This window comes from Macaca mulatta, chromosome 7 (genome assembly GCF_049350105.2).
Source record: "Macaca mulatta isolate MMU2019108-1 chromosome 7, T2T-MMU8v2.0, whole genome shotgun sequence".
Lineage (NCBI taxonomy): Eukaryota > Metazoa > Chordata > Mammalia > Primates > Cercopithecidae > Macaca > Macaca mulatta.
The window spans coordinates 110387816-110404542 of record NC_133412.1 but is presented as its reverse complement, the minus strand read 5'-3'; the positions used below and the strand labels follow the sequence as shown (position 1 = coordinate 110404542).

At 31.9% G+C, this 16727-nt stretch overlaps 1 protein-coding gene across 22 annotated transcripts in view; it reads right to left on the bottom strand.

Moving 5' to 3' along the window:
• Nucleotides 1-16727, bottom strand: part of MIPOL1 (mirror-image polydactyly 1) — a 410565-nt gene that overhangs the window by 326122 nt on the left and 67716 nt on the right. For 18 of the 22 annotated variants that reach the window (XM_028851506.2, XM_077940917.1, XM_028851505.2 and 15 more), the window contains 3 exons: nt 11032-11263; nt 9354-9489; nt 7611-7716 (listed from right to left, as the gene is read on the bottom strand). In XM_028851506.2, coding sequence (XP_028707339.1) covers nt 7611-7716; nt 9354-9489; nt 11032-11263 — 474 coding nt within the window. Of the gene's footprint in view, nt 1-7610; nt 7717-9353; nt 9490-11031; nt 11264-14754; nt 14830-16727 lie in introns of all 22 variants that reach the window. The other 4 variants (XM_077940929.1, XM_077940930.1, XM_077940933.1 and 1 more) reach the window with 1 other exon arrangement.

The following is a 16727-nucleotide window of genomic DNA, read 5'->3' as shown; positions in this document are numbered from 1 at the left end:
CTACTCAAATTAGTTCAATGTTTCTGTTTTTGGCATAACAATGCTGAATTCAACTGATTACTCCAGAACTTCTTTCATAGATGGGACTATTTGTTTTTTAAAACTGGACTTTGCAACATTTTATACAATTACTTTGTAAATAACTTTTTCTGATTAAAAAGTAGTACAAACTCATAAAAATTTAAAGGAGAAAAATATTTAGTATAGCCTTGTAACCCTGTAATTAAAATAAGCAGCATATGTTTCTACATTCTTCAGTACTCTTCAAAAACATAAAATAGCACATGAAATTTTATCATTTGGACATGCTATATATGATTCAACTAAGATGCTCCTAATATGAGATTATGGAAGTTTCCAACTATTGGCTATATAAACAACACTGTAATGAATATCTTTGTATACACATCTTTATGTATATACATACCTAATTAAGAAAATTACTAGAAGTATGATGACTAGATTAAAAGTCAGCTTTTAAAACTCTTAATATATACTTCAAACTTTCCTCTGTAAAGTTGCTGTAAATTTATACTCAGTGTCAGTACAGAAACTGTTCAAGATTAATTTGAAAATTATGCAAAATAGTACGTTTCAGTAGCAAGACAATGAATCAAAAGCATTTTTTTAAAAACCCTCGATTACTATACACATGTATTTACTATAGAAAACTCAAAGACTTTATAAAAAACTTTTCTGAAAATATGTTCTATGCTTACATTCAAAGATTTAATATATGTGATATTGAAGCTACCTTTTCCAATGTGAAAGAGAAAAATTTATCCCTGAAGCATTAATATCAGTATTGATAATTATATGCCTTTTGAAATATAACTTAAAAATTTTTTGTGTATTTACTAAACAGACTATCAGCATTAAATTTTAATAGATACCAATATGAAAATTATTTGAAATATAAGTGCTATCTAAATATTTTCTAATCTCATTTCCTCTTTAGAATCATTAGACATGTGAAAGAGTCTTTAGATAACTTTCTGAAAAGTTTTATTTTTGTTATTTTTATGTTGTAAATACCTTAATTACATATATTTTCAAATGCTTGACATTATGCTAAAGTCCACTGTATGTTAAACCCAATAAAATATTTCCAGCTGTTGGCTATTCTTACATATAACGGATCCTCCGTCTACTGCAATTTTATTGTTTTTCCAGAAAAAAACAAACTTTTCCAGGAAGCAAGGATACAAAATTGGTTATATTCTTTCCTCAAGTATTATTTGACCTGGCACTCGTCAGAATTCATTCTGATTCATATCCATAGAATTCTGTAGCCAAAGATAGTAATATATTCAATAGTCTATCAATATTTCTACCTGCTGTATTTCACAGAGATGGGCCTTCATGTTCTTATCTGAAATTAGTGGTCATATCCTTGAAATCCCTTTTCTTTTCAAATTAAAAAAATAAATATAGATATAAATTTAAGGCAGCATTATAATTTAATACTGTTAAGGCATTGAAGTATTAGGTTAAAAGCTATCACATTTTATTGATGCCCATTATATACACAGAAAAATTAGATTCCAATGTGTATTATTTCTTAAAGATAAAAATTATGCCATTTTCTTTTCTGGTAAAGAAAATTAACTCTTCTTCCTCTTAGATGGTCAACATCATCTGAGATATGATACATAGTAACAGATAATCTTTTCACAAGAGAATAATGTAAACATTTTCTATAATATAATTTTTTCTCCCATTTTAATCCACTAGGGTATCTTGATATACTTGCTATTAAAGTATATCAATTAAACTCCTCTTCTCCCTACCAAAAGAAAATAAACATTCTCTGTAATAAAAATATATTGACAATATATTTTTTTAATTTACAAAGTATCAGTCTAAATTTGCATGCATAGAAAGAAATCTATGTTTAAAGAGAAAAATCAAATGCTTGCATCATCAGTACAAGTAAGTTAAGCAAATTATGTAACCATTGAATTACAGGTTAAAATGCAGTAAGACAGATTAGAAGATAGATAGATAGATAGATAGATAGATAGATAGATAGATAGATAGATAGATAGAGACTTAAAAACACAAGACTTAGGAACTAAGGAGTTCTTTTGGCTAAAACCTAATATTGGCTTTATTTCAGTTTAATTGGAAGAGGATCTCAAATTCATCTTCTCCATGAGATATCAGGAACCTGGATTTCTCTTTGTACCAAAGGTTAATAAGAAATGTGTCTGCAAAAGTCAAACAGCATTAAATACCAAAAACTGATTATTATTCTACAGGAGTTGTTCTGTCATTCATAATCTCTCCATGCTCCAACCTTCCACAGCTAATCTTTAATGGATGACATGCAAGAAAGAAAAATAACTAACATATAAAGCAGAGGCTCTAAAGTGAGCTTTTAAGAAATAGAAAAATAAGGCTTTTAAAGAAATATAAATATTTTAAATATCACAAAATAACATATAAAACACTATTTAAATAAATACTTTTATGTAAAATTCAAGCATCATCTGCATGCTATAAAAGCAATAGAATAGAATATAATAGAATAACAAAAATTAAAGAGACAAAAAACACTAGATAATGCCCACTGGGACTGTTTGGGAAAAATGAAAGGTTTAATTGAACAAGCTATTTTTAAGACACATAAAAACACATCATCACTGACATAAGACTAAATTAATGGATGCAAATCAGGCCATAGCATACTATATCTCATTGTTAAATTCAATTGAACTAAAACCAATTTTAAAATGCTTGTGTTTTAATGACTTTTTTTAGGTGAGAAGAGATACATACCTAAAGAACAAAAATGCAATGTTTCTTCTCTGCTTCTCTAAAACATCCCCTAGCATTTGAAGGTCATTCATACAATTTTCAAATAATATTACCCACATGTATAATTTAATGAGCTAAAACTCAGTAAAAAGTTTTAAACAGCTACAATGTAGTGAGATGGTCATTTCAGCTTTTCCTAAGACTAAATAAGACCTACTTATTATACATTCTAACTTTTTTTTTTAGAGATTTTAGATTTTAAAAAATATTTCAACACTTTTGAAATAAGGTTAATTCTAAAAATCAAGGAAAACTCAAAACTGGGGATCAAATTAAATTGTTAATAAAAATTCTTTGTAAACTATTTTAACAAAAGAAATAAAAATCAATTCCTTATGAAACAAAACCATATATAAATTACTATCCCATACTAATTATATAGATAAGTATGGGATAGTTATTTACATAATCACACATTTAGGAACACTTTGAGTATGTCCTCTATTAGATGAAGAAGTCTTGAGAAAATAAGATGGTTACATCATCATCATCTTATCATCATAATTATTATCGAGTGCCTTCTATGGGTTAAGCACTTCATAAACATTATCTCACTTAAGCATCACAACAACCTATAGTAGATTTTAACTAATGCTTAGTGAGGCTGTCATTACACATGATAAGTGGCAAAAAGATTAGAACAAAGGTCTGAATTCAAAGTCTGCGCATTTAACCACTACTTACAACATGTATGGTGTATTATGATTTCAGAGAAGTAATAACAGGCACAAAAAAAAAATGTCTGAGATCCCAAATCTGTCTTATATGCTGATCTATATTCAGTGTCTAACACAGTGCCTAGAACATAATGAGTCTGTAATAAATATTTGTCTGATTTGTAAAGAAGTAAGCATAGTTCCTGTGAAACATTTAAGTGCTTAATAAACAGTATCAATGATGGTGACAATGACAATAATGATGGTGAAGTGAGAAAGGAAAAGAAAGGTAAGGGAGTCAACCATCAGAGATTTTAACATGATAGGGAACACAGCTGAGTTTCAAACTCTCATAAAATCACATTAGAATAACAGATTTGTGTTATGAAGAAACCAATGGGGAAACAAAGGAAAAAGACTTGAAGCTAAGTAATGGTCTACATAAAAGTTCATCATAGGTACACATTGCATAAAAGCTCAAATCTTTTGCATCCCATTTCTTTTATTTTGAATTCACATTTGAGTAAAATGTATTAGTGATATTAAATATCTGTATCTCAACTGCAGTTTTATTAATAATCAAATACTTTGTTTCTTCTTCTGTTTGTCCATTTTTCAGTTTAGTGTCTTTCAAAATCTATTAACAGTAGCCCATTAATTTTTACTTAAAAGCCAAACAGAATAAAATGTCTTTTCACAACTTCTGGCAATAATGACATCAAAGATTTAAGAATTTCATAAACGTAAAGCAACAAAATAATATTAATTTGAGCCACAACTTACTGAGTACTAGTTATATATCATGTTCTTTGATATAATAACACTAATCCTTAAAATCATCTGGTAAGTTGGTTAATATTCACGTTTTACACGGGAGAAGATTAAAGGAGGTTAAATAACATGCCCAACGGTAGAGAATCAATATCAAGTGTCCAAGCTGTAATTTGAACCTGGATCAATGTGACTCTAAGGATTTTGGTCTTCCCAATTGCTCCAAACTGCCTACTGAGAACTGGACATCTTTTGTTTTACGTGGTCTTGACTGTACCAGAGTCTTATAAATTATACAATCACCTTGGAAGACAAGATAGACTAATGTATATATGATACATAATAAACATAAAGATATAAAAATAAATACAAGGAAAAGCTGAAAGACTAAAAAAATGGCATGGGTAAAAAATGGCAAAACTGGATCACAGCCATCATAAAACCATATGGTCTTTATGTCTCAAATTTTAAGATTAGAGTGCAAGTAATTTCTTAAAAAAATCACATCTTTTGAAAACAATTTTTTTAACACTAAATCTATGCTCATTATAGAAAATCTGAAAAAGGCAGAAACTGTTCACTGAAAAATTAATAGTTTCACTTAAAGACCACCAACAGTTGCCTCTTATTTTATATAACATACATGTATATATATAGTTATTTTTACATTATATTATAGTTTTTCCCCTATTTCTTTCACTTAATAGTTATGATGTTTTTCTCATATCCTCAAATATTCTTAATTATTACAAAATGTCTCAAATTATAAATGTATCATAACTTATTTAATAATTCCCTTATGGTTAGACTGTTTTTAATTCTCTTGCTATAGCAACTAATATTATATGAATATCTTTATATATAAATCTCTGTATTTTACATACTCTAAGAAAATACCTACTATTTCCTTAGGGTACCTCATATTTTAGTTAACATTTTATTTTTAAAATCTATAGACAGATTGTCTCCTATTTGCTGTTTCCAATGTTTAGTTCAGATGTTCTTATAAGTATTTCTTTTATTGTGAAATGGTTTGATCTTCTTAAACATATATATTCTGCTTAAGTATATTATAATACTTATGTATGTGTGCGTGCTTATATTTTGCCAAATACACATTTTATTTCAAATATAAAAATGAGCAGTCATAGAAACAAACATCCATGCATATGTGGATTATTTGTTCTTTCACATTACAAGAAATAAAGAATTCATTAGATATAATCATAGTCCTATACTGCTCTTTTTTCTATTAAGATACTAACAAGGTAGTTTTTGTTGTTCTGTTTTGCTTTTTGACTGTACCTCCTATTCATCAGATAGAAAATAAGTTTATTTAAGACAGGCTTATTTAAGATCATACATAAAATGGGAAAATATGAAAAGGTTCAAAAGTCCACCAAAGGGTCAGTTACCAAATTTTCTGTTGTTTTAAACCAATGAATTTCTTCAGCAATTCATATTTTTATTTTGACATAGTAATAATAATTCTTTCTAATGTTATAGGCAAAATACTTTAAGTCTCTTCTTAAAATGAGATAGAAGTAAAATATTAAAGAGGAAAGATACACTTTGAAAATTTATACCTTAAAAAAACTTTGGGGAATTTTCATTTTGTGTCATTTTTATAAGCAAATGGTTGGACATATCTCTCTTAGTTAGATTGTTTTGTTCCAGAGAAACTAAATAACACTGTTATTTTCATCAATTTAGAATGCTATAAACATTTTATTAAACATCTTTTAAATAATTGACATTTATTAATATAATATTTTGTTATTAATGAGAAATATAATTATAAGAATAACAAAGTAATCAAATTATTTCCATTTTATGAATGCATGATTCAAACTGTTCAAATGGGAACCCTTAAATACCAATAAATAAATATTTGAAGTATCTGCTTGGCTACATTATAAAAAAATTAAGTAGTAAATATTATTGCTTAATTAGGTTTCCCTTCCAAGAAATAAATGGGCTAGGGCTAGGCAGACACATTAATTCATGATTTTCAAGAGGTTATGAAAACCCAAATCTTATTAAATTATTTCTGTAAGACATATGCAAAGTTAACATTATGCAAATGCCTTAAAACAAAAATCTTCTAATAGTATCCAAAACAAATTTCTTGTAATAGTATCCTAACAATTAGTATATTTATATATTTGATTATAAAAAGCTAAGAAATTGCCAAGTTGTTCTAAATTTATATTTGAAATACTTATTTTTAACAAACTATTAATTTTCCTCAAAATATGTTGCTCTCATATTTTCCCACACACAAAAATAAAAACGTTATGGTAGTTTAACACTAACAGAAAAGCAACCATCTAGTATTCAGCTGGTGTATTTATTTATGGTCATCTTTGATATATTTTCATAGCAATGTTCAGTTCTATTTTCCACAGTAATATTTTAAAGACAAGCTCTACTAGTTAATCAAATCTCTGACCTAAAATAATTCTTTCACATATGTAATCCCATTAAAGTGACTTGCAAAGCATGATGATAACCTCACACTAATCACAAAATTCAATTGTTTCTTAAAAGCATTCCAAATGATATAAAAATGTTAAAATCAGTGATGTCTAAAATGGCTCTGAATGCTAATGTCTATCACTCTATGAAATTTCTCTTTCCTTAACATACTAAAACAATGTGAGAGAGACATTCACAGTGGCATACACAGATGGAGATCACAGACCATTGAGAATCATTTCATTGTATCTATAGCATATCAAAAACACATTAAACAATTTCTCCTTGCAAAGACCTGTGAGTAAAGATAGACTCCAGAACATATTTAAGGTAATCATTTATAATCTGAAAGTTTGGCAACCTTTCACTTTAATCTCAGGCAAAATATTATCTCTATTAGCATCTACATCATCAGATGAAAACTTATTAATTGCACAAAACAGATTTTTTAATCAAATGTAGGTTTCCATTGGCAATGAATATGTGACTATCTTCATACAAAGGAGAAGTATTTCCTCTCAACGAGCTAAAACAATAAGTGGTATTTGAACTGCTGGTTGAAAGGTAGAGGCACTGGTAATCATTATTTCCCCTTGTTTGTTCAGCCCCTTCCAACAAAACAAACAACCTTTTTGTGATTGGATTGACATGGTGTTAACAATGCATTTAATGCCCAAATCAGTATGAATACAGGTAAAGCTCTCACTAATACCAGTACCAGGATGTTAAAGCCACCTATTTTCTAAGCAGCCAAAAAAAAAAAAAAAAGGAAAGAGCTTCCCTCCTTTGGCAAATAAGCCAGTATGCTAGTATTCACCAAGACACATCATATAATAACCTTGTGTGTGATTCTTCAGGCCATATGTTAATATTCCTCTACTATACCTGCTGTGTTTTCAGCAATTTTAGCTTCTGTTTCTTTCTCTTGGAGTTCCATCTTAAACTTTAGTTTTCTCTGTTCTTTATCTTCTTCAGCCAATTTCTGTTGAAGCTAAAGCACATTAAAAAAAAATCATGGATTTTTATCTGACAAAGGTCTTGCAAAAATATAATTAATTTCAAAGTTTTTGGTTTTTTTCTTAATTCTTATATAATATTTAACTGCCTAGATATATAACTCCAGAAAAAAAATTAAAAATTTAAGCTATTTATAAAGTAATAATTACCTGTAATTATATAGAAATTATGAAAACATCCCAATATACACTTAATTTATGTGTACAGGTGCATGAATAGGCAAATGAAATTCAGAAGACCAACACTATTCTTAAAAATAACTACTGCAGGTAGGGTGCGGTGGCTCACGCCTATAATCCCAGCACTTTGGGAGGCCGAGATGGGCAGATCACCTGAGGTCAGGAGTTTGAGACCAGCCTAGCCAACGTGATGAAACCCCATCTCTACTAAAAATACAAAAAATTAGCTGGGTGTGATGGCGGGCACCTGTAATCCCAGCTATTCGGGAGGCTGAAGTAGGAGAATCACTTGAACCCAGGAGGCGGAAGTTGCAGTTGGCCGAGATCGCGCCATTGCACTCCAGCCTGGGCAACAAGAGTGAAACTCCATCTCAAAAGAAATAATAATAAAAACAACTACTGCAAAAGCAGTTTTATCCATCCTTTTTTCTTAATGCAAAATATTTGGAGGGGATTTGCCTAATAAAATAATAGATAGCACTGCTTTACAGTTTCTCTTAGTAAGTCCAATATTTTGAAACAAATTTAAGACAATAATCTTAATATCTGATACAAATGTCCCTTTGAGAATACTACCCCATCATATTCCATTTAAATTGGCACTGACACCTGACTCATAATTGGCATTTAATAAATAACTGCTAAATGAAAGTACAGAAAATGTCTCATACAGAATCCCTCCAAATGTTTTTTTAATTCCTCCCTAGGTTTTTGTCATTTTAGCTGTTTTCCTTCAAACATGATCAACATTCCTGACGTCATGCTTCAGTTTGATTAGGTCACACAACTAGAATATTAAAATCAGAGAAGTATTTAGAGGTTAAAAAAAAAGAAGAAGACACAGAAAATGTACATTATTTAGTAAAATTATTTAATGATCACATGACTATAACTAGAATAAGAGTCAGAAGATAAAACATAACGTGACAAATTGGACTGGACAAAATGCAGCAGTATAAGATTAACACAAGGTAAATGACAATATGGCCAAGTCTTGTTACTGAAATGTTTAATTACATATATTACTGAGGTCAAATATGGGGAACGGATACTAATAAAAAAACAAAATTAAGATAGTAACATGAAACCAGTACATTCTATCTCTCATTCTCTATAATGCTGAAGTAGATATTTACTAAAATTTGAATGAATCTTTTTTTTTTTTTTTTTAAAGATACCTATACAAGGAACCAGGGGCTTATGAAAAAGGAAGTGCTAATGCGGACCAGCAAGGTAGGAAACCAAAAAAATGTTTTCATTGTCAACCCTTTAACTCAACCATACCCTGATGGCAAGGTATGGCAAAAACATAAAGCTACTGTTAAATGATTAAAGTAAAAAATAAAACTGAATTATGATGGGCAACAAAGGAAATTTAGAAGATCAACAGCTAAAACCATACTATGCAATTATCAGACTTTCCATATTATACCTTTTTATTGCTTGTTCTGAGAAGATCCAATTCTTTTAGAAGAAATGCTATTGTCTTCTCTTTATCTGAGTCTGAAGTAACTTGACAAGGAGTCATACATTCATAATGCATATCATTGTGCCTATGTTCCATAATGCTGTAATAAAGAAACTGATTAATATTTCAGAGTAAGATAAACTAATTTTTTGACATTTTATATGCTACTTGAGAACAGTATCAACTTGTAAGTAAACAGTATAAAGGAAGGGAAAGAAAAAGAGATGGGCTGCTTTTTGAAGGCCTTATATTAAATTTGTAAGCATAGGTAAATCTTAGAGTCACTAAGAACAAATTTAGTGAGGTCTGGGACAGTCAGTGCAGCTCTATTTACCATATATGTCTCCTGTTGTAATTATACTAGATATCTCATAATCTGACTTTAGCCCAATCTCTACTATTTACTTTACCCATGTGGTTATAAAATGTTTATCCCTACTTCATTCTTCTGTGCTTCTACTCCCCAGTATGTACTCCAACCTACACCTTAGTAAGAATCTGAAAAAGGGATGGGAACTATCAATACATCTATTTAATTATATCTTACTATCTATTAACATATCTACTGAATAATTTGAAAGTAAGTAGAAATAAAAGTTCCTATGCAAAACTCTGTTAAAAATAGTATGCTGTAAAATATTATTTTGTCTAGACTGAAAATATATTAGTCATTGAAACTTCTTTTTAAATCTAATAATATTTTTCTAGCACATGACTAATTATCAAAGTTCCTTAATCTCATGAGTAAAAGTATCAGGTATCACAAATTCAAATCCTTTCATGAGCTAGGTAGGCAAGGTGAATGGGTAAAAGTTGAGAACGTAAAATAATAAGGAAGGCAAATGGTAGAGCACAAGGCCCTTTTAAAAGCATTCAAATTCATTTAAATGAAAAATAGTGCTAACCCAAACCAAAATGCATGTTTGGGCTTACCTTGTCCTGGAGCTGCCAGCTTTTTTACTTTCGTGAATGATATCTCATGTATATCAATTTAACAGTTATTTCCAAATACATAAAGAAAGGTCACAGAAAATAATATTGAACAAAATGGAATTAAACCTCACTGCCTTTCTTCAGATGCACTTTGTGCTTTTTCACTTAGTTAACTAGACATATTATACCCATATCATGGAAACAGTAGAAAACCCTGATAGATTCGCCAAGTTTTAATAAGTTTTTAAATTAGCCAACACCAAAAAGGAAGAAGGAAAGAGGAAGAAAGGGAAGAAGGGAGGAAGAAAGGGAAGAAGGGAAGAAGGAAGAAAAAGTTCTTCCAATTCCAACTTTCTCTTTCTCCTTTTTTTTTTTTTTTTCTTTTTCTTGAGACAGTCTCACTCTGTCGCCCAGGCTGGAGTGCAGTGGCACAATCTCAGCTCACTGCAACCTCCGCCTACCAGGTTCAAGCGATTCTCATGACTCAGCCTCCTGAGTAGCTGGGATTACAGGCATGTGCCACCACGCCTGGCTGACTTTTGTATTTTCAGTAGAGACAGGGTTTCACCATGTTGGCCAGGCTGGTCTCAAACTCCTGAACTCAAGTGATCTGCCTGCCTTGTCCTCCCAAAGTGCTGGAATTACAGGCATGAGCCACCACGCCTGGCCCCAATTACCACTTTCTAAATCTAAGGCTATGAGCACTTACTTGTAATTTTCAGTAGTGGAGTAAACAGACTGATCATCTGGATGAGAACTGATGATCTGCAAATTCCTTGATCTCTGCCCTGGCCATTCTGTGTTCTCATATGATATTTCATTAACTAATTCAGGGGATTTTCGATGCATACTTTTTTCAGAATTCAGAGTCAGTTGTTCATCTGGCTGTGTACTTTTATTTATCCCTGTAGTTTCTTGCTCAAGATAACTGTGGGTTATGTCTGTATTTAAACAAAAAAGTAACACATGATATATTAAACACCATAACTACAAATTAAATCATTCAATCAAATAAATATTTTTGGAAACACTCTTATAGTTTTAAACAGATAGTTTCTAGTCTTAATCATACTGTAATCAGATAAGCATGGACAGTGTGGTTTTTGTCATCAAGACTTCCATTTCCACAGTTAATAGATATTTAGGATAGTGGTTCAAAATTTGGCTGCATGTTGGAATAACCTAAGGAGATTTTTTTAAATCCTCAGAGCTTCAAAAATCTCTGTAAGACTTAGTCTATATTTCTGAAGATCCTCAAATGATTCCAGCATATGCTCAAGGCTGAGAACCACTGATTTGAAGGTATTATTTTCTAGATTAATTTTTCTAGATTTCTGAAAATAGTATACAATAAGTTAATGATTATAGTGAAGTGATAATGTATGTGGAACTCTGGTATTAGACTGCCTGGGTTAGAATTCCAGCTTTGCCAAGTGCATCGCTTTGGGCTCAACCCATCCTGCCTCAGTTTCTTTTTTGTAACATGGGTATATAATATTACTGTTGAGGTCTAAATTAATGCATGCAAAATACTTGGCCTAGTGTCTGACACATCAATAAATGTTAACTATTATTTTTGTAATCATCATCATATTAAAAGGGACACAATACAAGGAGAATTATTTCTAACCTCCATCTTATCCTATATGTATTATACATTAGAAAAGATACTTTGCAACGCCTATCTCACAAAAATTATCTTACGCTACAGCTAGTACATAATGGCTATTTCAAAGGGACAGTGTGTATTTAATGACACATTAAAGTTTTGGGGAGAAAATGACACACAAATACATACACAAAGCAAACTCGTTCACTAGTAAATCAGCTCAACAGGCACCAATACTGATTGCAACTAGTATTTTATTATTTGGAGCAGAAATATTTCTTGAACTTTAAAAGGCAGGTTAATCTCACCTGATTTTTGGCAGTGCCTTCTTTAAACTTAAAATCACTGGAGGCAGAAAAGAGTCGTTTTATTTTATCTTACTTTTTTTTTTTTAGATGGGGTCTTTCTCTTTTGCCCAGGCTAGAGTGTGGTGGTGCAATCATGGCTCACGGTAGCCTCAACCTCCTGAGCTCAAGCAATCCTCTTGCCTTGGTCTTCTGAATGGCTGGAATTAGAGGAGCATGCCACCATGCCTGGCTAATTTTTATGTTTTGTAAAGATGGGGTCTTGCTATTTTGCTCAGGCTGAGTTGTTTTTGATTTTTTTCAAAAAAAGGGGGGTGCTTATAAATAAAATACCTCTCATGAAAATATTCATTTTTAAGAGAAAATCATTAGCTTGTATATATGTTGAAATTAGGTATAGCCAGTGATGAACTCCAGATCTTGGACATTATTCTTACTGGTAGCTGGAAACTAGATCAGTATCATTTGTTTTTGGTAAATTACTCTCATATCACTCTGAAGAAATGAATTAGAAGAGAGAATGTGCTATCATAATTACACACCGTAAGACAGCTGTGAAATTTCAACATTATATTGTTTTAAATTAAATTAGACAGTTTTAGGAACAGATACATCTGAAGATTACTTGTTCATTCTTGACATTTGAAAATTCTTACTTGGTTTGCATTAGATGGTCACCATGCTACTTTTCTGTAATAGGCCGGCATTAATATAATGAAACTCTCAAAATCTGAATAAGAAAATTTATAAATGGGCACTAAGGAAAGCCTCTATATTATTAACAGACCATGCTTTCTTACACTAACATAACATTGTAAGTAGCTCAAATGAAAAACAATCAGAAATAGTTACTGAAAGCTTTATCAAAATAACAAAAATTGCCCCTAGGGACATATTTTTTAAAAACTCTTAAGCCCCACATTCTTCTTCAGTTTATGAAGTGCCATGTTTCTTCAAAAGGAAAAAGGATGGTCCATGGACCACTGCCAACTATAAAAGCCCCCAGGTCCCCATGACAGCCCCACAACTGCTTCAGACTCTTAAGTCCCAACTCTTTTTGGCCTGTTCAAGACCAAATTTACCATTATCTACAACTGGTCCCAAGTTGTTTTGTTTTTGTTTTTTTCTTTGAGACAGAGTCTTGCTCTATCACTCAGGCTGGAGTGCAGTGGCGCGATCTCAGCTCACGGAAACCTCCGTCTCCCGGGTTCAAGCAATTCTCCTGCCTCAGCCTCCCAAGTAGCTGGGATTACAGATGCGTGCCACCACGTCCAGCTAATTTTTGTATTTTTAGTAGAGACGGGGTTTCACCATGTTGGCAATGGTAGTCATGACCTCCTGACCTCATGAACCGCCCGCCTCGGCCTCCCAAAGTGCTGGGATGACAGGCATGAGCCACCGCGCCCAGCCTTGTCCCAAGTTTTAACCACCATATTTCGAGGTCTAATTCAGTCTATTTTTCCTTTCAGTTTTTTATTCCTTACCTCCTGGTGTTTTGTTGACCTTATCCCTGCTATTTAAATTTGCTATTTGTTTACTAGTTTTATAGTTCTCTTTCTTCGGTTTTAACCTAATGTCAAATTTTGTGATCCCCTGAACTCTTGATAAATCACCACTATTTAACTTGTGACCACATTATCTTCTTCAAACTTAGAGCAGATGTGGAAACTTCCCAATAAGAGCTTCCCAATAAGAGGGCTCTTTGTTGATCCCTCCTGGATCTTAGTAATTATAACCCCTTGAAGTTTTCTTACAATAAATCCATTGATTTCTGACACACTCTAGACTTTCATTCTAAAATTTAATTTTAAATGTTAAAAATTTTTAAAGGACCCATACTGTGTGACTTGGTTCTATTTCTGGATATTTCTCATTTTGTTCAGTAGTAAAAGCTTTTAGATTTCTAATTCAAAAGGCTCATCAGAAATTTGGAGCCTGCTCTGCAAATCAGACTATCCATACTCTTCTACCGAAAATTTATTTCAAAAAAATTTTTTTAAGTCAGGATCTTGCAATGTTGTGTAGGCTGGCCTCAAACTCTTGGGTTTAAGCAATCCTTCCACCTCAGATTCCCAATCTGAGAATTTAATTTTACTTTAGAATATACATGGCTGATTTATAAAAATTTTCCTGCTTGTCTTGTTTTTTTGACCAACTATTTTGGCAAGTATGATTCCAGGAAATCAATGTTAAATCCTCTGAAGGCTCTCAATGCTCTCCTGTCTGTCATCCTGCATTACACTATATTAGTATTCAAATATTTGTATAAAAAGGTTGACTACTCTAATTTATTTATTCATTAATTTACTGATCGTTCATTTAAAACTTACAGTGTGATATGCCTTGTGGTAGGTACTGGGAAAACAAAGATGAATAAGAAACGAACACTCCACTCAAAGACTCTCTAGTACAGTGAGGATAGCAAACTCATCTAATGATCTGAATACAGTATAGTAAGGATTATGCTTGGGCTATGGAGGCCAAATACATACAATATGCTAGACATACTAATGCTCACCTGGAAGACTCTAGGAAGACTTCACAAAGGCATTTGCTCCAAAAAAGGTCAAGTAGGGATATGCGAAGTAGCAAACTGCCAAAGAATAGGCAGAGTTAGATGAAATAAAAAGTTAATAGACTATAAAAATAAGAGAATAGGAATAGGAATATAGAGGAGAATAAATAAATTTAGGAAAAACCAAGAGACACTTCTTGTATTGAAATGACAAGATGTTATAGTCAGGAAGAAAATTTCTAAAATCAGTATTAAGGACAAAGTCCAGGGTATGGCTCATCTGGAAATGAGTTGATGAAATAAATTAAAAGTGAACATACTTGGAGTGGGGAAAATCAAGAAGTCAGTGTGCTGAAAGTACCACCTTTGAAGGCACTGAAGTCATCCAGAAAAATGGCAGAAAATGGAGAGAAGAAATGAGAGCCAAATGTCAAAGATTTCAATGACTACAGAAGCAAGCTAAATGAGAAAACTGACAAAAACTGACATTAGATAATCCTTCATTTTTACTGTTTTATTTTGAAATAATTTGTCTCATAAAAAAGTTGCAAAACAAAGAATTACTGTATGCCCTTTACCTAGACTCCCCAAATATTAACATTTTATCATGCTTGCTTTATTAACCATTCTTTCTATATGTATCTACACAAATACAATTTTTTTTTGAGAGGATCTTGCTCCGTCACCCACGTTGGAGTGCAGTAGCACAATCATGGCTCGCTGCAGCCTTGACCTCCCGGACTTAAGCAGTTTTCCCAACTCAGCCCCGCAAATAGTTGAGACTACAGCTGTGTGCTGTGTTGTCATGCCTCACTAATTTTTTTTTTTCAGAGATGGGGTCTTGCCATGTTGCCCAGGCTGGTCTCAAACTCCTGGGCTCAAGCAATCCTCCTGCCTCTGCCTCCCAAAGTATTGGGATTATAGGCATAAGCCCCCATGCCTGACCTTACAATTTTTTTTTTTTCTGAAACATTAGTGAGTAAGTAACAGGCATGATGCACTTTGACTTTTCAAGACAAATGTTAAGATACTGCTCTATCATCTTGCATTTTGCCTAATTTTCTTTACCTTATTCAGAGCCCAAATTTATTTCTGAATTAGTACCTTTTCCAACCAAGAGAAGATGAAAGCAGTTAGTAACTCTAAGTTCAGTTATTTTCCCTAAACTCTCCATCTCTGAAGGATCTTTATGAAGCAATAATGAGATGAAGCTACTAAGAGCTTTAGCTGAGCTTATTTGTATTGCCCCATCACTTGAAAAAGAACTGCATACAGAAATATAAACACAAGCCAGTAAAATGTCATAAAGTGAAGCTATTGGTCTGTTTTGCATATTAGTCAATTTAAAAGATAAGATAAATGTTAAACAGAAAGATATTCACTTTCGATTCAAACTCTTATCTTTAGGCAGATGAAAACTGAAACCTAAAACCGTCCTGTTGATTCCTCTATCTCTTTCATGTGGTTTGAAACGGAAACTCTCTTTAGTAATCCACTTTAGTGTTTAATTAATGTCATCGTTGACTGTTCTAACATTATGACTAACCGAATTAATACTATTCAACTTCATTTATCTATATGGACTTAAAGAATAAACTGTCAATCTCTTCTTCATTATTCAAAAGTTATGAAGTCTGACTTTCTCAGAGTTAACAGGGAAAAATTTATGATTACTATCAATCTCTTCATTTGCTTTTCTGTGGGCACATTCTTTTATTTAGACATAAGAATTCGACCACTTCAAACCAAATATAATTCCCAACTTTTGCATTTACTGTATGATACTATCACTACCACATAAACTTATCCTGCTATCAATTGAAAACGACATTATGGATTACTACTAGGTATTACCCTAAAATGCCATCTACTGCTATTGCAAGAGACAGTTTATTCATTTAGGCATAAAATCTTAGTACTTAATACATCTGCAGAGACCAGCTGCATTATATGCTTTGAAGACCCTGTATCTCTCT